Below are 27,032 nucleotides of genomic sequence, written 5' to 3'. Positions count from 1 at the left end.
TAAAGATTACACACACACACACAAATCCCCATGCCTTCACTTCCAATTTTTTTTTTTTTAGAAATGGTGAGTTGCTGTAAATATGTGGGTGTAGAGGTGGCTTTTATATACAAGGAACAGTTGTATGTAAATTGATCTTTTCCCTAGCTAATAACAGCAACTGCAATGAGGATCAAAGTCTATAGAACTTAATTCCCCTTATCTACTGTTGGGTTGGGAAGCAGAGGGGAGAGTGAATGGAGTATGTCCACTCAATTTTTTTTTTTTTTAGTATCTGATTCATGCCTCTATTACGATCCTTTTAACCTCGGTTCTAATTTAGAATTATACCTGGAAGACAAAATAGTCACATAGTTTCCTGCTTCTACAACAAACAGAGCTAGCATTGAACTGTCTACCAAATACATGCAACCCCAGAGGTTGCCTTTCTGACCCAACTACCTCACAGGTGCTTTGAGCTGAGATCTCAGCATGGAATCAGGATAGAAGAAAGTCCCCTAAACCGGGGAGTGTGGGTACAGAGAAACAGCAGAGATCATAGTATACTTTCCTTATCTATAGTTTCCCATCAACAGCTTAATCCTAGATTTTAATATGTTAAAGTAAAAATTTGGGCACTCAATAGTCATTAAAGAACAACTATAAAATGTGACAAAAGCTTACAGTTAAGAGACTCTTGAAGACAGAGAAACTAAAGGTATTTCCCTTTTGCTGTGGATGTAGTTCAGTGGTAGATGCTTACCTGTCACCCACAAATCTGGGATTGCACACACACACACACACACACACACACACACACACACACACATTGCCTCGTTTAGATAAACTTTGCTTCTATATCATCATAAATTGATTAGTTGGCAAAATATGCAGATCCTCTGGGAATTAGAGTTAATGATGCCTGCCTTTTCTTTGTTTTTTTTTTAATTGTCTTTAAGTAGTTGTACGAAGGGATTTCAATTCCACAAGTCAGTTTGAGCGCAATGCATTGTGATCATTGTCACTCCTCTCATCATTCTGTGACATCTTTCCCATTCTCACCCATTCTCTCAATTTTCCTAGTTCATTATTATATCATATACACATTGACTATTATCATTGCTATTTCTATCTACATAAAATTTCAAATAAGCAGCCTAAATAGATGAATTCATGTAACAAATATGTGAGTGTCGCTTATATTCCAGGACCCAAAGATCCTAAATTCAGACAAACAAGACTATTCATTCTGGGTAGGGATGAGTAACATTTAATTAAAAAAACAACTAATGAGGAAACAAGTTGAATATGTTGTTTAGGTTGCGATAAGTGCTACGAATAAAAATAAAGGAACGATGTAAAGACTTTCGGAGGCAGGAAGCTGCAATTCTAGACTATGGAAGGAGGTATTTGAAAGTGGCAAGCCTGTGAATCCATCCAGATGACAGTGTTCCAGCCAATGGGAGCAGCTAGGTAAAGGCATGAGCATACATGGGAGGCTCAGGTCCTTAGAACAACACAGAAGTCAGAGCAGCTAGATTACAGTGAATGAGGATAATAAACGAGGTCAAGACTTAAGTTACCTGAGCAGAGAAGTGATACCATCAGTCTAACATTTTAAAAGGAGGTTTAGGCAATATAGAGTATAGAAAAGAGGAAGGGCAGATGTGAGGAGATGATTAGAAGACTCTTGCACAATTGAGATGAGATAAAGATGGCTGGAGCCAAGTTGATAGTAGTGAAAGGGTTAGATTTAACAAAAATAATCATAAGGCAATATCAATGGGATTGCCCAAGGATACAATGGGATGTGAGAGAGAACTGGGGATGGAGGGAGGAGATTAAGAATGACTCCCAGGGGCCTGGGAAGGTGGCTGAGTGGTAGAGCGCTTGCCTTGCATGCCTGAGGCCCTGGGTTCGATTCCTCTGCACTATATACACAAAAAGAAAAAAGCCGGAGGTGGCGCTGTGGCTCAAGTGGTAGAGCACTAGCCTTGAGCTGAAGAGCTGAGGGACAGCGCCCAGGCCCAGAGTTCAGGCCCCATGACCGGACCCAAAAAAAAAAGAATGACTCCAGGTTTTGTGCCTTAAGCAAATGGAAGGAGTGCATTGCTCTCACTAAGAGGAAAAATAAAAGGACAAAGTTGGGCAAGGACAGGAATTGTTCAGGCAAATTATTTAATTTGAAATTCTTCTCAGAAATCCAAGTGAACATTTAAGATAGGCAGGGGATTCTACCAGTCTGGAAATCAAGTCCTGGGCTGGCAACATAAACTCAGGAGTTTCAGATAACATTTAAAGTCTTGAGAATGACTAAGAATACCAAGAGTAAGAAAAGAGAAGGGACAATGAGAAGCACAAGTTGTCATGTCCAAAACGAGCTTTACAACGTCGGTGCGGGGAAGGGGGGGAAGGAGAAGGATTGGGATTGGGGGGAAGCGGGGAGGCAGGGAAGGGAGGTGAAGGGTAAACCAAAGGAGGAGGCTGCAATGCTTGGTAAGAAATGTACGCATTATCCTGCCCATGTAATTGTAACCCCTCTGTACAGTATGCTCACAAATAAAATTAAATTAAATTAAAAAAAAAAGAAAGAAAAGAGAAGGGGTCTGAGAATTAATTGACCCTTGGAAGTACTCCTATGTGAATGGTCAGAAAAATGTGGAGAAGCAGTCAGTAAGACTGGAGGCAACAGAAAACGATGTGTCCTAGCAGGTAGTTGTGTCAGGCAGGTCCTGCTGCAATAATACTACATAATAAATCATGCTAAAACAAAACAAGTCACCTATTTGTTCTAATGCCCACAGATCTGTGAGTTGGTTTTAGTTTAGCTGTCCTAAGATGTGCTAAACTGAGTAACTCTGCTTTAATTAAGCTATAGGTTGAACTTATTCTATTGCTTATGTGTTCATCTGGAGCTCAGAATTGAAAAGCAGCAATTAGTTTGGAGATCTTACGATAGGTCAAGATCAAAAGTGAATCCAAAACCGAGAGCACATTTAAAGTCAATCCTCCCATCAAGTTGCCTAACATTCCATTGGCTAAAGTATGTCATTCAACATCAATAGAGTTAGGAAAGATGAGGAGAATATTTGCTGAACAACAATCGAAGCTTCTATCACAGCAAGGGAACAAAGTGTTGCAAAGTGGAAGAAATGATCACAAGGATTACTAAGGGACCTGTGTTTTAATCTTAGAGAAATCATCAGTCAATCTGGAAAAGAAGTTTTGGAAAATCAGTTAGGTGGAAGCATGACTGGAGTTTAGGAGTAAATGGGAAAAGAAAAAGTAGAGAATAGTTTAAACTGGGCTGGGAAGGTGGCTCAGTGGTAGAGCGCTTGCCTTGCATGCATGAGGCCCTGGGTTCGATTCCCCAGCACCACATAAGCAAAAAGAAAAAAGCCGGAAGTGGCGCTGTGGCTCAAGTGGTAGAGCGCTAGCCTTGAGCTGAAGAGCTGAGGGACAGTGCCCAGGCCCAGAGTTCAGGCCCCACGACTGGACCCAAAAATAAATAAATAAATAAAAAGAGAATAAACTGCTCTGTTGTGTGCAAGTCAATAAAGGGTCTTAGGAGTTCTGGGTAGAACAACAACATTGTCTCCTATTCAAACACTAATATTTTTCAAATTTGACTTTTAAAAAGAAATGTGACTGCTAAAGCTTCAATCTAGTCAATCTATTTTTTTTACTCTATTTCAAAAGTTTCCTGAGCCAGTCAGGGGTGAGTGGCTCATGCCTGTAATCCTAGCTACTCAGGAGACTGAGCTCTGAAAAAGTCCCAGTAAGACTCTTATCTCCAATTAATCGCTCACAAGCCGAAAGTAGCACGGTGGTTCAAGTGGTAGAGCACTAGCCTTGACCACAAAGAGGCTCAGAGACGGCGCCCAGGTCCTGAGTTCAAGCTCCCACAACTGACAAAAAAAAAAAAAAAAAGTTTCCTGAAGGATCTGTGTAGCATTTTCATGCATGTTTTTAGACTTCTATTACATGTGTATCTGTGTCAATATATACTGTGATCTTATGTGGTTACATTTTATGAAACTAATATCATACTCTATGTGTTCTTCTGTAGTTTTTAAAATCTTTTTCTTTTGTTTTTAATCAAACTTAAAAAAGTTTTATTCATGTTAATATGAGTTTTTTAATTCATTTAATTATTAAATAGCATTATATAAACAAACTATCCATTTGCTTGCTAATGAACAAAATTGGATTCCAGTTTGGAAACAATGAATATAAATAATATTTTCTTGTATCTGGAGTTTCTACATCTAGAGTTTATCCTTAGAAATAAAATTGTTAGTCTTAGTACATTGTTCTTTCCTATGGACATTTGCTATTTTTTGGCTGCCATGTCTATTAATCTTGGTCTTAGTACATTGTTCTTTCCTATGGACATTTGCTATTTTTTGGCTGCCATGTCTATTACTCCTTTTCCTATATTTGAAGAGATTTGTAAGATATTGGTGGCAGAACTCATCTCTCATCATAGAGGCTATGTCTAGTACTCACTTTGTAAAACCTTTGGACAATTGTAGAAGATGACTATGACCGAGACAGGGTCAAGAAGAATGTCTACTTTGTGTCCTCACCCAGGATCCTGATGAACTTTTTAACACAAATTGTTTGCCAGTGATAGGGAAGACTCCCTAGACCAGACTAGTTTTCTAGCTCTGGTTTATCAATACAGACTTTTCCCCCTTCTTAGTCCTATGGATTGAAAGGGGATGGAACTTAAAACCTTGCTCATGTGCTCTAACATCTGAGTTGCTTCTGCCCTTTGTTTATATTTTGTTTTTTTTTTTTGTTTTTTTTTTTTGGGGGGGTCCAGTCGTGGGGCCTGAACTCTGGGCCTGGGTGCTGTCCCTCAGCTCTTCAGCTCAAGGCTAGCGCTCTACCACTTGAGCCACAGCGCACTTCCAGCTTTTTTCTTTTTGCTTATGTGGTGCTGAGGAATCGAACCCAGGGCCTCAGGCATGCAAGGCAAGCGCTCTACCACTGAGCCACCTTCCCAGCCCCCTATATTTTGTTTTAAAGACAAGGTCTCACTAACCTTGCTAGGCTGAGCTTGAACTCTCAATTCAGAGTAGCTAGGATTACAGATGTGTTCCACTGGGCCTACCTAACAAGCATTTTATTCCAGTTACTCCAAGGCTATATTATCTAGCCTTTGAGGAGATTATATAATGTCACTAATTATATAATGTCACTGTACGTTTTTATTTTTATCTATTTAAACTGGCAAGAGTTAGTTTCTATTGCTGAGATAATAACCTTGATTTTGCTCAGCTGCTATGACCAAATACCATTCAGTAGGTGGTTTAAGTAACATGTTTATTTTCTTATTGCTTGAGATGCTAGACACCCAAGGTCAGTGTTTTTTCCTAGGGTTGCAAAAGGCTTGTCTTCTCCCTGTATACTCTTTTTTTGTGTGTGAAAATACCGTCCAGAGGAGTTACAATTACATGGGCAAGGTAATGAGTGCATTTCTTATCAAGCATTTTTGGCTCCTCCTTTGTTCCCCTTAATATCCCCTTATTACCCCCCTTTCCCTCCCCAACCACACCAAAGTTGTAAAGTTAATTTTCGACATAACATCTTGTACATCTCATTGTTGCAATGGGTCCACCTGTATCCCTATTTAAACAATTTGTTGTTTCCCTTCTCCTACACAAATTATACCAACATTTAATACAGTGAAAACAGGGGTTATACCATAGGGGGAGGGACACACAAAGCAACAAAGAAATATCTTATAAATATGTTAGACATAATAGCAAGAAAGAAAAAAACATTTGAATCCTGATCTTGGGGTTCATTTCGCTTATCTGACCATTTCTGTTTGTTTCAGACATATACTAGTAATTGCAAATAAGGGAAACCATGGGACCTATGTGTCTTTGGGCCTGGCTTAGTTCACTTAACATAATTTTTTCCAAGTCTTTCCATTTCCTAACAAATGGGGAAATGTCATTCTTTCTGATGGAGGCATAGAATTCCATTGTATATATATACATTTTCTCGATCCATTCATCTACTGAGGGACTTCTGGGTTGGTTCCATATCTTAGTGGTAAATAATGATGAAATAAAAAAGCTACCAGTAAAACCTGATTTTTCTTGAGATGATAACCTTTTTGGATAAAGATCCATAGATTTCTTTTCAATATTTTTCATCCTTTGAGAGAAGACTGAATACTAGCAACTTCTTATTCTACATTAGTCTCTAGTAGATTAATTTTACTAGTGACTCTCAGATTTTACTGATAGCATCATTGGGATGTTGTTAAAATGCAATTCTTGGAGCTGGGCCTAGTGGTGCACATCTGTGTCCCCAGTATTCAAGAGGTTGAAGCAGGAGAAGCGTGTATTTGGAGCTAGCTCAGGCTACATAGTGAGATCCTGTTTAAAGAAAACACAAGACAAAAACAAACAACAACAAAAACAACTCCAAGCTACTGGAAGCCCTGAGATGCCTATTTAATAGTTCTGGAAATCAGACCAAGAAATCTGCAATTTAACACAAACTCTGTATGATTCTGTTAGAAGCACTAACTTTTAACATCGTACATATTACCAATATCTTATGGTATTTATATCACTATACAAACTATATGATAAGCTCTTCAGGGCAGAGATTTTTGTCTAACCTCTCTTTGCCTCCTTAGTGACTAGAATAGTATTCTACATGCCATAGATCTAAATAAGTGTGCAGATAGTGAAAAGGAATGTAGGAAAGTGTGGGTGTGCTTATGTGCACTTGTTATTTAAATGTCTTTAAGATATCTTCCCATGTATATTTTATGTGTATAATGATAACTGTGATAGCATCAAAGGAAGAACATAATTGTAATGTGATAGGTACGTTAAATGACAACCTACCATTCATATATCTGGCTTCATTACTTCAGGGTTTCTATAGTCTGCCAGGCTAAAATGCTTTTTAATTTTTTTTTAAGAGGAGGGCATTGCAACTGCAAACTGAGTTTCAGACAAATTGCCTTCATTTTTTTTTTTTGTAATACTTCTGCTCATCTCTCCATCTCCAAAACAGGATAGAAGTGAGATATGGGACAAGGACATTATTAAATTTATAGCAATCACTACTGTAATTATTTTCATACAAACCACAAGTCGTATTTGAAAATGCTATTAAAGTAGTTTACAGCTATGAATGACTACCACTTATTATGAGCATGAAATTAACTTTGATCAATTTGACTTTCAAATGCCATAAAAAATGTTTCCTGAGAAAGTTAACTATATTACATAAAAAGATTATTCCATCGATTGATCTTAGTATCACACATTTCTGGAAGGAACAAATCTAACATAATATTTAACTAAAATATTCATCTACATTTCATTGTAAATGTTTTTCAAATAGAAATGTCACAATTTGTTTTGTAAAAGAACTAAATAACATACCATCATGAAAAACTATACTTTAATGATATAATTTAACAATTACAACAAGCAATTAAGAAAGCATAAACCTTTGTGCTGTACTTTTCTAGAATTTTTTAGCATGTGTTATCACATTATTTGTTACAGCTCATTTGTTTCAGTCCGTTTTATCATTGATAAGGATGAAAAATGAAAACATTTTTTCAGAAGACTGAAGGAAAGAGTTATAGAAGGTAAATGGAAATGATGGGCACACACAGTCAGTTTTTTTTACAATTTATAATTTGTAAATGAATCAGCTTGGTGCACTGAAGAAAGGGACTTGGAACGTTTTGGTGACAGGCATGGGGAGAAAAATGGCCAAGTCATAATTGTAGATTATAGTCAATGATTCATGAGAGATGAACATATGGAAGGTTACATTTCCCAGACTTCCTTGCAGCTTACATATGGTCATGTAAGTCCTGGCCAATGGAATTTGAGCACATTTTTGCTTGATACTTCCACCTGTCTCATGCATAGTTACCAAGTGGAATCCTTTAAGCTCTTTCTCCTGTATCAATCATGAAAAACTATGCTGAATGTGGTAGAATCACAAGATGAAAGGGAACTGGGAGTTCTCATGTTAGAATTTGGAGAAGGATCTTTTTTGAATTATACTCAATTTGTATTATATTAAGCTTCTGAATGTTTTAGTTCATTTGTTACAATAAGGAGTTTGCCTCGACTGATACAGTAAGATGATACATCCAGTAAAGGATTTAAAATCTTACCCTGCCAAATTCAGAAAACCTAATTTAGAAAGCCCTTCTTTTGGTCTCTTTTTGGTATGTGCTATATAAGACCTGACAACTCCTGTGGATTTCCTCCTGCAAGGACTAGTTTTCCTGACCTTCTACAGTCTTTTAACTAGCTCTCTGCTTCTGTTGTTGCCCTCTATCCCAATGCTAGACTCTATATAAAAAAGTGACCAGGGAGATCTCATATAATTCTACTGAAAGCCCTCCTGCTTTCCATTTGTTTCAGAGAATCCAATAGGCTGCAAGCCCTTTGTGGCCTGCTATCCTCTCCATCATTCTTGTCCTTATCTCCTCCTATGTTCTCTCCCCTTTTCTTCTGAATACACAAATTTCCTTGTTATTCCCTGAACATGGCAGGCACAGTCTTCTGTACTGTTTCCTGTGCCTAGAGTGATTCCCTCCCAGGCCCTCACAGTATGCTTGCTCTCTTGCTCCCAATCTTTGTTCAAAGAGGTCTTCTGAACACACTATTAAAAATCTCACATTGCACTGTTACCCTTCCCTGAATTATTCTTTTAAATATTACTTGTTGGCTCATCCTCCAATGCCTTGGTTAAAACTCCCAGAGAAACAAAGTGTCATCAAAGGGAAACAGGCTTTTACTACCTCATCTATCTTCTTCTTCTTTTTTTTTTTTTTTCATGGAGACAGTGTCTCACAGATTTTTCTGCCTTGGCACTGTGATCCTCCCAATCTCAGACTTCCAAGTAGCTAGGATTACTGGAATGAGCCATTGGTGCCTGGCTTATACGTTTTTCTTGACCTTAAGGCATCTCTTAACCAATATACCCCTGTCTTATCTTTCTCTCTTTGGCTCTCTTGCTACTGTTGGCACATACCACTACTCAGGAGCTTTACAAACTTGATCTGCAATATTATTTCCTCAGCTATCTAAGTCTCTCAGTTGCTTCAAGACATTACTCAAAAGCTGCCTTGAATTGCCTGTGAACTGACATTTACCATCCTATCCCATTGCTTTTATTCTCTTCATTACAAATGAGAAATGTTGGGTATGCAGTTTCACGGCAGGGTGGTCCATAGGACTGGTGGGAGTGGGAGAGACAAAGAATATGAGAAAGCCTGGCATAATCCCGTGTTCTAAGAAAAGTAGATGGCATCATGGAAGTACCATCTAGTCCTTCCATGACTAATACTACATCTACTAATGATGACTGTACTAAGCACATTCCCTATGAAGTTATTATGCACAGAACATTGGCAAAATATTTTCATGTCAAGAAATTCCTTAGTATGTTATCATCTGCTATATTTATATGAAAAACTATCATTCCAGTCCATCTTTTCAGTCCATTATGATTTTTCATTAAGTTCGGCATTAGCTGTCTTTGCTATTTTGATGGGTTTACAAAAAAAGGTAAATATGTAACTTGCAGCCAAAATTGTGTTCTGAACACAAATGAGTATTTGCATATAGGAGTTTCACCATGTATATTGTCTAACATGTTAAAGATGGGCTGGTAGAGGTAGAGTTCAAAGAACTTGCATGAAAATTTAAATTATTTTTCTCCAGTGAATTAGAGTGGATATATAACATAAATATTGTTGCAATTAGCTATTGCCATTCATTTGTGATATCCAAAAGATTTTAAGTGTTTGAATAACTCTTGAACATTGTGTCAGCAACATTACAAAACTATTTTTGAGTGTTGAGTGAAGTGCTTAAAATCAGGACTGCAAGAGTATTCTAGTAAGTCATGGTAACTCTATACTTGTTTTACAAAATGTAAATCCATTTTGGCAGCTTGCATAACTCAGATGCCATGCTTGGGCCTGGGGGAGACAGCCAAGATCCAAACTATAGCTAAAACTGAAGTTGTTTTTGATTAAGTTGTTTTTATTTTTTAAAAAAGCATAAAAGGAACAAACTTAGGTTAGCTTTTTTTATTTTAGCTAAGAATGAATTCTTATAGAATTCTTAATAATATTCCTTCATTTATTTACCATGTTTTCTTTTAACTTGGGAGCATCTGAGATTGTGACTCATCTTTCTTTTCATACATTCTTTTGGGTATAAAGTAACATGAAATGTATAAAGTTCCCAGAAATACCTGTCGTTTTTCCATAGTTGGGAAAAACAAAAGAAAGCCCCAAAATGTTAGCTTATCAACTGCAATGGAATGTGCTAGAAAAGGAGCCGACTCTAGCAAGGAATTTTTCATAACTTTTTTCACCCCCTGCTATCCATACAGTATATCTGGGTATAATATACCTAGTCTGGTTTTTACTATAGGATACAATTAATAAGCCCTGAACCCAGTACAAAGATTTAGGTTTTATGCTGGGTATATGCCAACAGCAACTTTGCAATTTTGTGAGAAGGCTACAAATTAATGAAATATTTATCTTAAGCAATTATTAAATACCACTCAAATTTTCATGTACATGAAATAAGTAATCATCAAATACAAACATAATTTCAAAACTGTGGGTAGAGTTACTGTTATACAACCAAGGGCTTGGTAATAGTTGTTTGCTCATTAAGTATATATATTCCTTTTCAGTTCTGACCCGTCCCCCCATTTATCTAATGAAAAAAAGGAAGGTAAAAGAAATTCAAATGCAGGCTAGGAAGGTGGCTCAGTGGTAGAGTGCTTGCCTTACATGCATGAGGCCCTGCGTTCGATTCCTCAGCACCACATAAGCAAAAAAAACTGGAAGTGGCGCTGTGGCTCAAGTGGTAGAGTGCTAGCCTTGAGCTGAAGAGCTGAAGGACAGTGCCCAGGCCCAGAGTTCAAGCCCCACAACCAAAAAAAAAAAAAAAAAAAAAAAGAAATTCAAATGCATATAATTACTAGGAAGCAAAACAAGGAAATAAAGTAGGAAATAAACAAGGGACTTGTTATTATATATTTAAATATATATTAAATTTAAGTATAATTATAATTTAATTATATAATTATAAATATAATATAAATATATACATTTAAATATAAATTTAAATGTATATTATATATTTAAATAAACAAGTCCCTTGTTTATTTCCTATTTCCTCCTTTCCCTTTTCCCCTCCCTCCATTGTTTTCTTCCTAGTTCTTTCCCTTGATTCCTTCTTTTGAGGTTTCACTATATAGTACAGGTTGTCCTTGCAATTACAATCTAACTTCAGCTTCTCCAGTACTAGAATTATAGCTGGGCAGGTTTTTAAGTTTTTACTATATGAAGCCATTATATTTGCGGGAGGCAGTACGAGGGTTTGAAGTCAGAACGTTGCTTGGCAGGTGCTATACTGCTAAGCCACACCTGTAGCAGTAAGTTCAAAATAATGTTAGTATTCTTCAATGTCCATTATTTTTAAAACTTTTTCCATGATACTAAAATTCTAAGATTTTCCATATAATAAATATAAGAGAACATAGCAACAATATAATAAAAATAGTTAACCCAATTTGTCCTAAGTGACAACAGATCATAATTTATGGCTGTTGCTACCATTTCTACCAAGGATAATTTGAACAAAAGAGAAGTGCCTTGTGCAAATCACATGTACTAATCATTTCTTGTCTTTACAAGTTTACTACTAAAGTCAAGTTACTGGCTAAACCTAGGGCTACCAGCTAGCAGTTTTGAAAACATTATGAAATAATCACTGGAAAACAGATAAGGCACTGAAAATGAGAAGCTCCAAGAACTCCATCTTACACACTTACACATTGTGACAGATAAACCAAGTTAGGCTTGTGACACCCACTATTTTCCAAGTCTTGGGAGAGCATGAAGCAGGACAGCTGTATGCACCATTAGTACAAACTCTACTAGCATCTTCATGACAAGTCAAGAGGATACGGGCACTCATAATTAGATTATGGAAAGAGTGGGCATTATATCTTTATTTCTGCTCTGCCTCACTTTTGAATTTTCTAAGAAAAACAAGAAAAGAGAAACAAATCCAAAGGAGCAAAAGAACTGTATATCCCAGCAAGATAGGTAAATTTGCTGCAATAATTATGGGTACCCAGGAAGTTCAGTAGTGTTTCCAGGCAGCACAGGACTTCACATATTCTTTGCAAAGTTGTTAGTCTTTGTTAGTTTTGACCCTGAGTATAGTACTTTTCAGAATTAAAGCAACTCTATACCAAGCACTATATTTAACCTTTAGACGTCTAGAACCTTCATGAGCATACAAAACAATGAGATGTACTTTCTGTAATTAGCCCTTTATGCTATACTTTATGCCAGGCTCTTACCATCCCATTTCTAGCAAGGTTTAACTGATTGTTGGTTTATCGCTTTGACGATACTGAAAAGTATATGACTATAGAAAAAAAGTAAACATAATTTAATTACCAACAGAAATGTACTTGGTTATTCAGTAGTTACATCATTTTATAGAAGTAACCAAGTACTAAAATATGAACACTATGTATATATACTTTTTGATGGTATAAGGGTTTGAACTCAAGGCCTTGTGCTTGTGATATAGGCTTTTCCTTTCATTGCCTCATTCAGATGTGGATAGTTGACTGCATTTAGCAGCTATTGACAAAATATATGTCATACTTCAATTTGGTACTGCTATGGCTTTTTGGACCTGTGGATTATTTTCTTTCAGCCCCAGTCCAAATGAACTAATATTACTTTATATTTGGGGTATTTTTTTTCATTACCATTTTTGGTGTTCCATTAAGAACATATCTATGGGTTTTACATATCTATTGGTCTCTTACTAAAGAGCCATACTTTTGCAGTTATTTTCATCTTACAATTGGTATAAATTAAGGGTTTGTATTCAAGCTTTGCCCAAAGATTCTAAAAACAGAATTCTTTAGTCTAAACTATATAAAAAGAATGCTTCACCTGCAGGAACTTTTTTTCTCTATTAAAGTGTGCAATCAACTGTGTGTGTATATACATATTTATATTTGTTGGTTGTGGGCCTTAAACTCAGGGCTGGGTGCTGTACCTGAGCTCTTTTGTTCAAGGATAGCACTCTACCACTTGGAGCCACAGTGCCACTTCTGGTTTCTGAGTGGTTAATTGGAGATAATAGGCTCATGGGGACTTTTCTGCCAGGGCTGGCTTTGAACTATGATCTTCAGATCTCAGTCTTCTGAGCAGCTTGGATTACAGGTGTGAGCCACCAGTACCAGGGTTCAACTGTAAAATAAGCTACTTTCAGGCTTGCTGGTTAACACTGGTATAGGGCTATGCCAATAAAATATATGCATTTAGGGGCTGGGAAGGTGGCTCAGTGGTAGAGTGATTGCCTTGAATGCATGAGGCCCTGGGTTCGATTCCTCAGCACCACATAGGCAGAAAAAAGCCGGAAGTGGCGCTGTGGCTCAAGTGACAGAGCACTTGCCTTGAGCTGAAGAGCTGAGGGACAGCACCCAGGCACAGAATTCAGGTCCCACAACCAACCAAAAAAAAAAAAAAGCATTTATTATTTCTGTACATTTTTTTCTTTTGGCTGGTCATGGGGCTTGAACTCTGGGCCTGGGCTAGTGCTCTGCCACTAGAGCCACAGTGCCACTTCCTTTCTCTACTTTTTTTAAAAAATGAGAAATTTCACAGGTATATCATGGATAATGTCCGTAAAACTGATTCTAAGGTCTCAGAGTCAGCTTGCTGATTAATTCCCCGCCCTGTGTCCCTACCTGTTTACAAGTCTGTTTTTCTTTCTTTCCCAGATGCTGTATTGTTTTCCTGATGTGATATACAAATTCCCACCCAGTTGGAATGGTCTTGTTATACTCCTTCTCGGAATGTGACTCTCCCCGCAAATTTTTGTAGTCCATGTAAACCTTCATAACACCTTCTTCTCAGAACTGACTCTCCACTTCCCATCCCTCAAGTCCCATGGTCCATGTAACGTGACCCATGTGACTGCCCCTAAAATTTTGTTTAACGTCTGTCCACACCTGTTCACGGCTGTTGCCTCCATTCCTGCGTGGAGCAGCCCGGCAGGTCTGCCCCCCAATAAAGCCTTGAGCTTGGATCGTCACTCTTGCTTGCCTCTCACTTCTTATAAGTATCAAAATGAAAAATGTAAGTAAGCAGCTGGCATAAGTTGCTTATGGCAGCATACAAGCACCTTGCATGACTGTTAGCTAGACAGAGAAGGAAAACATGTAAAATAAAACAATGGAGAGATTTAGTTGACTTCATTATAGATTTTTTTGATATCCACTATGAACAAGTTACACAAATATCAACTGAATAAAGCAGTTATATGGGAAGCCTATACAGAATTCCTATATTTCTGTGATATATTTCTTCAAGTGTTTAACCTCCCTCTGTTCCCTCTACTAAGGTTTGGGGTGAAAGAAAAAATAAAACAAAAATTAAAAACAGAAATAATAAATACTTATTGACTACCTAACAACTGGCACTATCCTAAGAATAACAACTTTACACCCAATTATTAGGGAAGAGGTATAGGAGCAGGAAGAAGAGGCCTGGGAAAAAAGAGGAGGAGAAAACAAGCAAGACAACAACCATAAAGACAAGTAATAATTATGCAAACTAGAAAAAATGTCACTAAGCCAAGAAAATATTAGGGGCTTCATACTAAAAGCTCATAAATTCTACTATGTGTGTGTGTATGTATGAGATAACTGAACCACTATAACTGAAGAAAACCGCCTCCAAAGTTTAGAAGCTGCCAGCTTACAAAGGATGAGTTTGTTACAAGGGAGAAATGGCTTTGGGATTATCACCTTTTAATACCAGAATCTACAATAAAGTGGAAACAATATTGATTAAAGAATGAAAAGGACAACACTGCAAGTTAAGAATCTTACACCTAGCCTAGAAAAAAAATCTAGAAGACAAAATGATATTCAATAACTAAGTTATACCACCAAAAGCACCACCTAAATATGGCATTTTACAATTTATACTGGCTCTAGTCAGAAGAATGGTTGAAAAAGTCATTGTTCAATCACAAGATGTAGTATCAGCAGTTAACAAGAAGAATGAATTCATTGTAATAGATGACACAAGAGGATTTCTGAGCTGTATCTGAAAGAAGATCAAGACAGAACTATGTATATGCTGCTTTTGTAAAACAAATCCATCCCCCTATATGTGTACACAGGTCTGTATAGGGCTGCAAAATCAAATAATACATATTAGTTTAATAACCTGGACTGTGGCAAGAGGGGTAAAGGATGGGGATTGAGGTACTAACGTGAGGAATTTCTGTTGTAACATCAGCATGACTAAACACCCTACTATAAGTAATTATGCCAGCCGGGCACCAGTGGCTCATGCCTGTAATCCTAGCTACTCGGGAGGCTGAGATCTGAGGATCATGGTTCAAAGCCAGCCCAGAAAGTCCGTGAGATTCTTTTCTCCAAATAACGTCCAGAAAACCTGAAGTGGTGCTGTGGCTCAAGTGGTAGAGAGCTAGCCTTGAGCTGAAGAGCTGAGGTACAGCGGCCAGGCCGAGTTCAAGCCCCACGACCGAAAAAAAAAAAAAAAGTGCCATAAACAGATTTATGGAGAAGTTACCAAAATGTTAGAGATGGTTATCTGGCTCTTTCTTGATTTTCCAAAACAAGGCCTCAAACTTGATTTGATAATTTAGCCTACAAGTAATGCTACCATGCTCAGCTTCATTTCCAAATATTTACTTTTGCTGCTGTTATTCTTAGTAAAAGTCTTTCTTTCTCCCCTCCTCCCTTCTTATGGAATTGAATGCTAGGCAAGCACTCTACTACTTGAGCCATATGTCCATTCCCTTTGTTCGTGGAGATAGAAACTTAGCCTGGGCTGCCTTTGAACTCTCAATTCATCAGCCTTTCTGCCTCCAGAGCAGTAATAAGTCATCCTTGAAGGTGGAAGTAACAGGCTGATAAGCCTGAAGTCTCTTAACTCCATATGTCTGCATAGGTTCACACAATATGCTCAAGACCAGTTGAGACACTAACTTCTGTTCTTGTATTTAGCAACAGAGGGAGACCCAGGCACAGCAACTGGGATCAGTGAGGTAAGTTCTGAGTAAAAAACCTATACAGAAGTCTCTTTCAGAATATTTTATACAAATGTTAACCTCATTTTAAAACGTGTATGGGGGAATATCACCCAAACACAGGGTTAATTGTCAGGAAAAGATGGAACAGTTAAAAAAAAAATCTACACAAATGAAGGTACTAAAGGCTGATGTTCATCCTTCCTCATCGCTGCTGCTCCAGGCATCTTCAAATGCTTGATTTACTTGTGATTTGGTGGTAGTCTAAAGAAAAAAAAAAGGAAGATTCTATTTTTCTACTTCATAATTTTAGGCTCGTAATACAGTTATAAAATATGTCAGAAAAATAGCAATTATTCTTAAGGCTAATTGCAAAATAAAAGAAATACTCCCAAATATAAGGTAATTTATGAATTCATTTGGACTAGGGCCAAAAGAAATAATCCAGAGGTGCAAGAAGTTATAGCAGCTGCAAACTGAAATATATTTTTTCAATAGCTGTTAGATGCAGCTGTTAGTCAACTATTCAGGTAAAAATTTTATGACACTTAGTTTTTGACATAGCCTTGCTTTCACAAAGGAATTAAAATACATAAAAAATGATTCTGGAAATGCCAAACTATCAATAAGTTTCTTCTACTTCTATACACAGTGCTTTGTTTTTACTATGGCTTAGGTTAAGATTACCTTAAGGTACTTCTGATTACTTGTAGTTTAAAAATTATAAAAATATTGTTTTGATTTTTAAACTTTTTATAGACTAGATATTAAGATAAATGTGGATGATTAACAGTGCCTAGATTAGTACTGGGAAAAGATAGCACTTTTCCACAATTTATTCCTTAATACAGCTTGATATTAATTTAAAGAGAAATAGAGTCTAGTAAAAGGCCACAGATCATATATTATTCATGTCTGCTTACCCACTGCATTTTGGTATTTTTAGTGGTACTAGGATTTGGACTCAAGGCATCACAATTGCTAGACAAGTACTATATCACTTCTGCCACATCCTCAGTATTTTTTGCTTTTGTTTTCTTGAGTAGGGTCTCATGTTTATGCCTTGTGCCTACTTGGACTGTTATTCTCCAATTTATGGTTCTCCCATAGCTAGGATAAATAGAAGCACACCAATAGGCCCACCGTGGTTGAGATGGGGGTCTCATAAACTTTTTTTTTTGCCTGTGTTGGCCTCAAACCAAAATCCTTCTGATAGAGGTCCTTTCAAGGAGCTATGATTTCATTCATGAGCCAGCATACCTGGCATTCACTGCATTTCTAAGGCTCTTTACTCAGTCATATTTGTACTATTTTATCCTATAAAACAGATACTTGAAATTGTTAAGAGGATGGTGAGTTGGTAAAGTATGACTGTGTGAACAAAGAACCTTAATAATGCTATACATAACAACTCAAGAGGTAAGTTTCCTTCTAGGAATCTATCCTAAAAAAAAAAAAAAAAAAGAGGAAATATAAATAACTTGAATAGGTATTTATCTTGATGTTGTTTATAATACTCAACAGAAATGGGAAGATATTTAAATTGTAATATATAAATGGTAAAACAGATACCAAGACAGGACTATGAACAAATATACAGTTACATGTTTTTAATGCATGCATAGGAATAAACAAGAAAATAAATAAATAAAAATGTGTTAACTGGAGAGAAATTTCACATTTTTTGGATATATTTCTGAATGTGTTGTAACAAATAAATTTTATAATCACAAAATAGCAAGAAATGCTTTGAATGTTTCTCCCATGTAAGCTAATAAGACTTAATTCCTTATGATTGAGAAGTGACTCTAAAATTTGTAAAAATAATATTTACCTCATCATCATCAGGAATGGGTTCATATAAGGATGGTACCCAAGCAAGAATGTTGCAGTCTCTGCTACCACTGTAAAGTTCCTAAAACACAGAAAGTGAGCTATGATTGTGGGTTATTTTAAAGCTTGTACTTACCTAAAGTGAGTGAGTTCTTAAGCTGGATTAATTAGATTAATTCTGTTTCTACTGAATGAAGAACCTGGACTGATACCCATTTTACTTTTTATTCATTTGAAAGCTGCAGTAAAGCTTTGATTTGCTTAAAAAAATTAAGGTATGTTGGAGCTTACCAATGGTGTGAAAAATGTACAAAACCCATTCATATTCTAGAGGTTGGACCAATACTAGTACCTATATATTTCAATTTTCAGGAAAAGAAAAACTACCTATAGTAAATAGTCTTTGCCAATAATTGAGCTATATAATAAATATTTCAATGAAGAAATCACATGAGTATTCTACCAAAATAGCAAGTGCAGAAGTTCACAAAAAGTTTTATTTAACTTAATACTGCCAACTGGCTCCTCTTTACCACAGAGCTTGAAGAAAGATCCCACACTGCCTGTTGAAAAGTTTACTTCATAAAAGCCTGGGCTGATGTTCAGCCCATGTCAATCAATGTCCTGGTGAACATGCTGTTTGCTTCTAACCAATGCTCTCAGCCCTCCCCAACAAAACTCAGTTATGTTGGTTTTGAACCAGCAAATACATGTAATATTGGCATATCCTTTTGCATAACAGAATTTTAATATGTAGTCAGCTTTTATAGTTATTTCTAAGAAATTATAGCAATGCACCAAAAATTCAAAAATACCATCCATGTAAAATGTATAACAATGAAGATAAAAACTATTGTCAGTGAGTACATGAATGGCTGTCAATAAAAAAATGTTATATTCATATGATAGAATATGACAGTCATTATAATTGTTTCTGAAGAATATTTAGTGACATTGGGAAATATTAAATATCAAGAGATTGTAATATAAATCAAATACTCAAAATATAAAGGAAAAAATCGAACATAAAAACAAGTCAGCTAGGCACCGGTGGCTCATTCATGTCTGCAATCACAGCTATTCAGAGGGCTGAGATCTGAGGATCATAGTTTGAAGCCAAGCTCTGTGAGACTCTTATTTCCAATTAAGTACCCAAAAAAGCCAAAAGTGGATCTGTGGCTCAAGACAGTTAGCCTTCATCAACAAAGCTCAGGGACATTGCCCAGGCTCTGAGTTCAAGCCCCAGGACTGGCACACATACACACACAAAAGGGTGAACAAATGGGGCAGTGGTACTCACCAGACACTACATTTGACTATACAACTTGTTTGTGGGCACGGGAGGGAAAAACTGGGAGAGAATGAGGGAAGGAATGACATTGTCCTAAGAGAAATGTACTCATTACCTGACTTCATGTAACTATAACCTCTCTGTATATAATCTTTATAATAACAATAAAAAAGGTCCATCTAAAGAAAAAAACAACTATGAAAAGGAAAAAGAAGGGTAAGAAAGGAGAAAAAGAGAAAAAGGCCAAAGACCAATAAAAGTTCTTATAAAAGCTTAAAATCAAAATAGTCTTTTTCTTTCTTTTCTCTAAGTAGCTGGACAAAGAGTTTCAATTCAACAGGTCAGTTTGTGAGTATAATGTCATGATCAAGGCCATACACCAAACATAACAACAACAAAGAAACCCTCCAAACAAAAACATAAACAAAACAAGATTAAGAAGCAACATTTAATTAGAATATTCATAGAAACCTCAAAGCTTAAGCTGTAGGTGCAGTACAGAAAATTTTTTTTCTGAACTATGGGCAAGTGTAAGGTCCTACTGTTCTTGAAGAGTATCTATTTCCTGTGAACAAAGGCACTTGCATATATAGTTACAATATAACCAACAAAATCAGAAAATTCACATTGACGTATTAGAAATACCTTAATTCTTAAATCCTACTCAAGTTTTACCAACTGTCCCAATAATGTCTGTTATAACAAAAGGGTTTTTATTATGAATCACATGCTAATATCATTTCTCTTGTTTTCAATCTGGAACAGTTCTTGATCTCTGGCTTTTCTGACCTTCAAAGTTTTGAAGTGCATACTAGTTATTCAGTAGGATGTCCTTCAAATTTGGCTTGCTTTCTGTTTCCTCATGATTAAAATCAGGTGATTGAATTTTGTAGGAATATTAGAAAAGTAATGTCTCATAATTGAGTCATCTCTGATTATTTGATTAAGGTGATACATGCCAGGTTTCTTTAAGGTACAATTATGTTTAGCTTTTGTATTTAATATTTTGTAGGATTGTGTTCAGAGGCTATGTAAATATTTTGTTGGTAATCAATTTTTCAGTATGTTAAATATAAAAGATTAGTTTCATAAATTTCTATTTGTTAATACATTGTAATGTATTACTATTATAATTTCCATTTTGAGTATATATTGTCAAGATTTTTGTATTTATATAATTAGTATATTTTTTTCAGAACCTTCTGCTAAATGGATGCCAAAGTACCGCCCTTTTTTTTCTTTTCCATATTTTTATTAGTGTCAATCAGTTGCACAAGAGGTTTAACTTTGATATGTCCATATACGCATATAATATACCTTTGTAAATTCACTTGCTTATCATCCTTTCTCATTCTCCTTGCCATCCTTCCCAAACCAATCTCAACAAGCTTCCTTGTTCCATTTTCATCCAGGTACATAAAGTATTTTGTCCAGTTCATCCTCCTTTATCCTGTTTGCCCTCCCCACTTCCCACTAGAACCTACCTTCTCTTAAAAACAAAAACTTTTATATTCCCTGTCATTCATTTATTAGTGTATGCTAACTTTTGAAGAGGTTTCACTATATTTCACATTATTTCCATTTTCAGAATCATAATATGTAAAATGGACTGAGAGTAGGGAGTTTTCTGATATAGTTTAGTGATTAAAATCTTTCTGAATTGTATATATATATAGAAATAGCATTTGATGGGTAGCAATTTGCCTCAGGTCTCTGGCTAATTTAGCTATTCCAGGGACTGAAAAGAATCTACTATACCTCAGTATACTTTATTAATTCTAGATATACCTATTAGGAAACTGATTTTGAATAAAGACAAATTTTATAGTCAAAATACCATGGTTAAAATCTTGGATGTGTCTCTAAGTGAAAAATACTATTCTATAATTTTCTTTGAATAGAGAACCACGCTTTGTCAATACCTATTTACAGGTTTAGAGTAAGTCATGTTTCCCCAGAAATATCAACAAAATTTTAACTAGTACCTCAGGACAATGCATAGTCAGAGAGATAGTGAATATAGGGTTAGAGTAGGGTTCTGGGGGCCTCTTCAAGTTGCTGGGCTGAGTTGAGGCCTAAGTCACTTGGTAGGGATTGGCACAGTAGCTGTTTACCAGCCAATAGGATATATACATACTGAAATAAAATAATAGTGTGTATTATCATGATATTGTACATTGGATGAAATATCAGGTCTATATATCTTATAACACAATGTCAGGCATAAAGTAGGTAATTATTGTTATGAATGAATGAACAGAACAAGAGTTGTCCCAGGTGATATAGTCTTTTCAAGCTCTAATAATCCAATGTTTAATTAACAGTATTTACCAGTATTTAACTTTTATGATTTTCATGTTCCCTACCCATATAACAAGGAAATACTAAATATCTTGCTCTATTAGATTTATTTAAAGAAGTAGATGAGGTCATTTGTACAAATGTTCTTTCAAAAAAAAACTTGCATCAAAGGTAATACCACTAAAAATGATCTTGATGGTAAATAAAAGAACATTAAAAGATACCGAGTTGCATAAAAGGTATACTGTTATAACCACTGGCAGGAAATTAAAGAAATTAAAATTTCAGCATACCTACATATATATGAACCAAGATGCATTTTGAGATTAAATACCTATATTTATTTACCCAAAGAAACATAGGTCCCATGGTTTCCCTTATTGGCAATAAATAGTATACATCTAGGATAATCTTATCAGATGAGCAGAATCGCTCAACAGCTATGTACATATGACTATATAAGATGATGCTAAGTGAAATGAACTCCAAGACATGGACACAAGGCTTTTCTTTGTTGTTGTTAATGTACTGTGTGATTTTTTTTGTTTCTTTTGTATGTTCTTCCCCTTATGGTATATTCCTGTTGTCACTGTATTTGATTTTGGTACTCTGGCATTGTATATGTTTATCTGAATTAGGGAAGACAAAGGGAACAACAGAATGGTGGGACAAAGGACAAGGAGGGAACCAACGCAACAGCAACACACACAAGACAGTATGTTGGAAATGATCTGTACAACTTGGGGGGATTTGAGGGGGAGTGAAAATGAGGGAAGGAGTAACAAATTTGACAAGAAATGTACTTTCTTGTACAAGAAATGTACATAAATCTTATTTATGTAACTGTAACCCCTCTATACATCTCCTTGACAATGAAAAAAATGTGAAAAAAACCAGTTGCATTGATTCAAAGGTCTACTTTTATAATCATTGGCAGGAAGTTAAAGAAATTAAAATTTCAGCACATCTACATATATACATGAACCAAGATGCATTTTGAGATTAAACACCGATTTATTTATTTTTTTACTCTAAATATTCCTTTATTTTTAACAAAATATTTCATCCAAGATTCTGAAGGAACTCAGACAAAAGAAAAATAATTCCAGCAAAATTCCATGTATTATATTGATTCATATAAAAATATATGTATATGTATAATCTAGACTATATTAATGTCTATTAAATAAATTATAGGTCAAATGTGGATTTAAAGTATAATTCTTTAGAATGAAATCACAACCTGCTGGTTTATACACTAGTCAGCAAGCTAGCTCTATAAACATTTTGAATTCTTTTAAGTACCATTCTTACCTGGAAATTAGACTGAAATACACAGCAGTCAACACTTTTATAATGTCCCTTAAGCATAGTTATCTGTTCTCCTGAGTAAACTGCATAAACAGCAATGGTGCTACCATATGGTACAAAAACAAATTCTGAACTGCAGCCACAGGAGACAGTGAATTTCAATCCTTTTCTACTGTCATTACAAACTTTTCCATAGTTCACCTGTAGGAATAAAATCATAAAGTTACTCATTTCTTAAAACTGAATTAACAAAAAGACAACAAACACTTGGAGAAATATTTCAAACTATTTCCTTCAAATATTATAACACTATATAAAGAGCTCTTAAGTTTAGAGAAAATGTCCAATGTTATAAATAGGAGGGCCAATGGCATGAATGTGCATTATATATAAGAAGAAATACAAATAGTGAGAAAAACACAAGGGTAAATGTTCATATTTCATCTTTGATAGAAGTAAAAATGGAAATTAAAACAATCTAGACTAATTTGGCGAGGGGAGTAGTGCTTTGAAATGGAACTCAGAGGCTACAAATAGATAGACAAGCACTGTACCACTGGGCTACAGTAAGAACCTCTGGGTTTAGCAAAATATAACACCACCAATAATGGCATGAGTGAAATAAAGAGACTGGTGTAACTATAATTTGGTCATCCTTTCTAAAGGGAAATATGGTTTTTTTTTAATGTAATAAAACAGAAAAACAGGAAGTGGTTCTATAGCTCAATTGGTAGAGCACTAACCTTGAGCACAAAGAGGCTCATGGACAGCACCCAGGCCCTGAGTTCAAGCCCCACAGCTAACAAGTATATACTGTCCTAAAACAGAAAAATCCTGAGGGTTTTTTTTTTATTTGGGGGGGGGGGGGGGAAGTATGTATAATGTCCTATTCTTTTTACTTATTTATTTTTAAATGGTGGTTAAACATAAGATTGGCCATCTTAACTTTTTCTTTTTGCTGATAACTCCCTGGGTACTGTCCCTAAGCTCCTTTTACTTAAGGCTAGTACTCTACCACTTGAAACCACAGTTCCACTTACAATTTTCTGGTGGTTAATTGAAGATAAGAGTCTTATGTACATTCCTGCCTGGGCTGGCTTGGAACCACAATCCTCAGATCTCAGCTTCCTGAGTAGGTAGGATAACAAGCATGAGACACTGGCACCTGGTCATCTTAACTATTTTTAAATACATAGTTTGTGGCACTAAATACAGTGCCATTGTTGAACAACCACCACGACTGTCCATCTCTAGGACTCCTCTCATCTTGCAGAACAGTACTCATTATCTTGACTTAGTAATTGCTCCTGAGAATTTATCTTAGGGAAATAATTAAACAACAGAAAGTAATATGCTCAAGGTAATTAAAGGCAGCATTATCTAGAATGGTGAAATAACGGAAAATGGATGTAATATTTCCAATGTGATATCAACTCTTTGGCTTATATAAATTACAATTGTGAAACTGCAGGGAACAAGGATAAAAGCTAAGAATAAACAGCATAGAAAACTAACGGTATATACAGTATCATGTAATTTCAGTTATATATAGGTAATGTAATTATGTATTGAGGACAAAGTGTTAAGTCTATCCTGTTATGCAAAAGGGGTAATGTGTATGCCCAGTGGAAGGTGCATCACTTGAGTAGTCAGATATGCAGACTTCCAGGAAATCAATAGGTTTACTTACTGCTGATAATGAAAACCAATAGTTAACCAATTGGGAATTATGAGCATGCAGATCACCCTTCAACGTGACTAACACAAGAATTTATAAGTCATTTGTCTTTTTTTTTTTCTTAAAGTTAGGTGGCAGAGCATGTACGTATATAAGTAAGAGATATTGAGGCCCAAATGGATGCTACATTTGGCTTACCTTCAGGTTCACTAATAATAGAAACAAGCAGATACTTTGGTTCACTGCATGCAGTAGTAATATAAATGTGTTCACCATTGTATTTGTAGTCAGTAGACTTTTTTTTTTTTTTTTTTTGTCGGTTGTGTGGCCTGAACTCTGGGCCTGGGTGCTGTCCCTCAGCTCTTCAGCTCAAGGCTAGCACTCTACCACTTGAGCCACAGAGCCACTTCTGACTTTTTCTGCTTATGTGGTGCTGAGGAATCGAACCCAGGGCCTCATGCATGCAAGGCAAGCACTCTACCACTGAGCCACCTTTCTAGCCCTAGACTTGGATTTTGAACTCAGTTTTTAGGCCCCTTATGAATTGTGCTTACTTAGCTTTCAAGTTAAATTATTTTGCAAAAATTAAGTGAAATAATACATATGAATATATACCTGGAATATAAATGGAATCAGTTAAGCCCCTAGATTTAGGGGCTCTTACCTCCTAGTCTAACAAAGTATAACATTCTCTCATTTGCACTTGTTAATGCTATATATACTACAATTTCTAGAATATGTAGGGGCAGGTGGAGAAAAACAAATAAACATCACTAAATGCCTTTAACTAACAATTCTCCATTCCCTCTGGAAAATTATAAATTGATAGACTTGTGATGGCCTTATCCCACTTTATCAGAAAACCTACCTACAAAAAATCCATGTTCTTTCTACTATATCATATATCTTCCCAAATTCAAACTAGAATGTGCTAAATGTAATGTGAGCATGGAAGCAACTTACTCACTGTGGTCTTTTGTCCTTAAGGAATTCTTCTTCCAATTCACCCTGCTATCTATCTATCTGTCTCTCTTATATCTTATCCATCTACTGATTCATTCAATCATTTATTCATTCATCTAGACAGGCTCCTGCTATGAAACCAAGGTTAGCGTCAAACTCACAATCCTCCTATCTTAGCATCTATACTGAGATTACAAGTGTGTACCCAATGCTAGATTCTCTCTCTCTGGTATGTGGTACCAGGTATTGAATTGCAGGATCCTCCTGCTTGCTAGGGAAGTATTGTGCCACTTAAGCTATGCCCCCAGCCCTGTTGTTTTTGAGAGTCTTCCTAACTTTACCTAGCCTAGCCTTGAACTTGAGATTCTGCTGCCTCCACTTTTCTAGTAGCTAACTATTCTTGAATTCTTCCTGCAATTTAGTGTCATTTTGGTCTTTATCAAACCACCTGTGGGCTAAAAAATTATCAACAGCTCTTCAATGCCCATATGAGAATGAAGTTCAAAGAGATTATGCAAGGGCGAGACCTACCAGCTATGAAGTGCTAATTCTATGTTTCATACTATGCTACATGCTTACCATAAAAAACAGTATGTGGTGAGTGGCCATGTTTTAAACTATTATGAAGGTATTGAAGAACAAGTTACTTTTTATGATGTTTCAAAGGATGGAATTTAAGGTAGGTAAGCTTTCGAAAGATTTTGAGGAAGATATTGTAGACTTAGAACAGGATAATTCTATGTCTTACATGATTCCTCATTTACTGAATGTAAACATTTGTTACTAGATAAGGTGCTACTCATTTCTGAAATTCTAGCTACTCAGAAGGCTGAGACCTAGAGGAACGCAGTTCAAGGCCAGGCTAATCCAAAAAGTTTGCAAGAATACATCTTCAGAAAATGCCAGGCTGGGTGTGTGGCAAGGCTCATACGTGGTAGAGACTAAAAAGCACATAAAAATAAACTCTATTTTAACTGTCACACAAGAATCTACTACTTTCAACCAAGCATGGTGGCTCATGCCTGTAATTCTAGCCACTTCTGAGGCTAAAATCTGGAGGATTGTGGTTAAAAACCACTTTGGGCAAAAAAGTCAGCAAGATTCAATTTCCAATTAATTACTGGACTGGCTCAAGTGGTAGAGTACCAGTCATGATCAATAAAATCAACACAAAACCCTGAGTTCAAGTCCTTGTACATATACAATAAGAATCTAGTACTTATCTCATTATTAAATAAAATACTATATATCTTGATATTATAATATTTACCTTAGGATTATTTAAATATCACTTATAGTATAAAATTTCATTATTTTTAACCTTAATCTGTGTTGGTAGTTTTCAGTAATTTACTTTTCCAGTATATCGGAGCAACATAGTACACTCCCAACAGAGCAGTTCCCAGTATGTTTCTCCTCAAGTAGAGGGAATATAGAAGAAGGTGAGGTACAGGTAGGTTATCTTGCTTTCATAGTTCATATATAGTATTTAAAAAAACCAGCTATGTTTCAGAAGCAAGACAAAAACTTAAATCTATAG

The 27,032-nt window shown here is 36.0% G+C and overlaps 1 protein-coding gene across 2 annotated transcripts in view; it reads right to left on the bottom strand.

The window, feature by feature from the left end:
- Nucleotides 1-16,061: 16,061 nt before the first annotated feature.
- Ercc8 (ERCC excision repair 8, CSA ubiquitin ligase complex subunit) overlaps nt 16,062-27,032 on the bottom strand; it is a 45,987-nt gene continuing 35,016 nt past the window's right edge. For both annotated transcript variants that reach the window (XM_042690886.1, XM_042690887.1), the window contains 3 exons: nt 22,855-23,052; nt 17,950-18,030; nt 16,062-16,379 (listed from right to left, as the gene is read on the bottom strand). In XM_042690886.1, coding sequence (XP_042546820.1) covers nt 16,311-16,379; nt 17,950-18,030; nt 22,855-23,052 — 348 coding nt within the window. In that variant the 3' untranslated portion in view covers nt 16,062-16,310. The remainder of the gene's footprint in view (nt 16,380-17,949; nt 18,031-22,854; nt 23,053-27,032) is intronic.

Source organism: Dipodomys spectabilis, unplaced genomic scaffold, assembly GCF_019054845.1.
Source record: "Dipodomys spectabilis isolate Male_0828 unplaced genomic scaffold, ASM1905484v1 ptg000140l, whole genome shotgun sequence".
In the NCBI taxonomy this organism is placed as follows: Eukaryota; Metazoa; Chordata; class Mammalia; order Rodentia; family Heteromyidae; genus Dipodomys; species Dipodomys spectabilis.
This window is presented reverse-complemented; position numbering and strand designations above follow the sequence as displayed.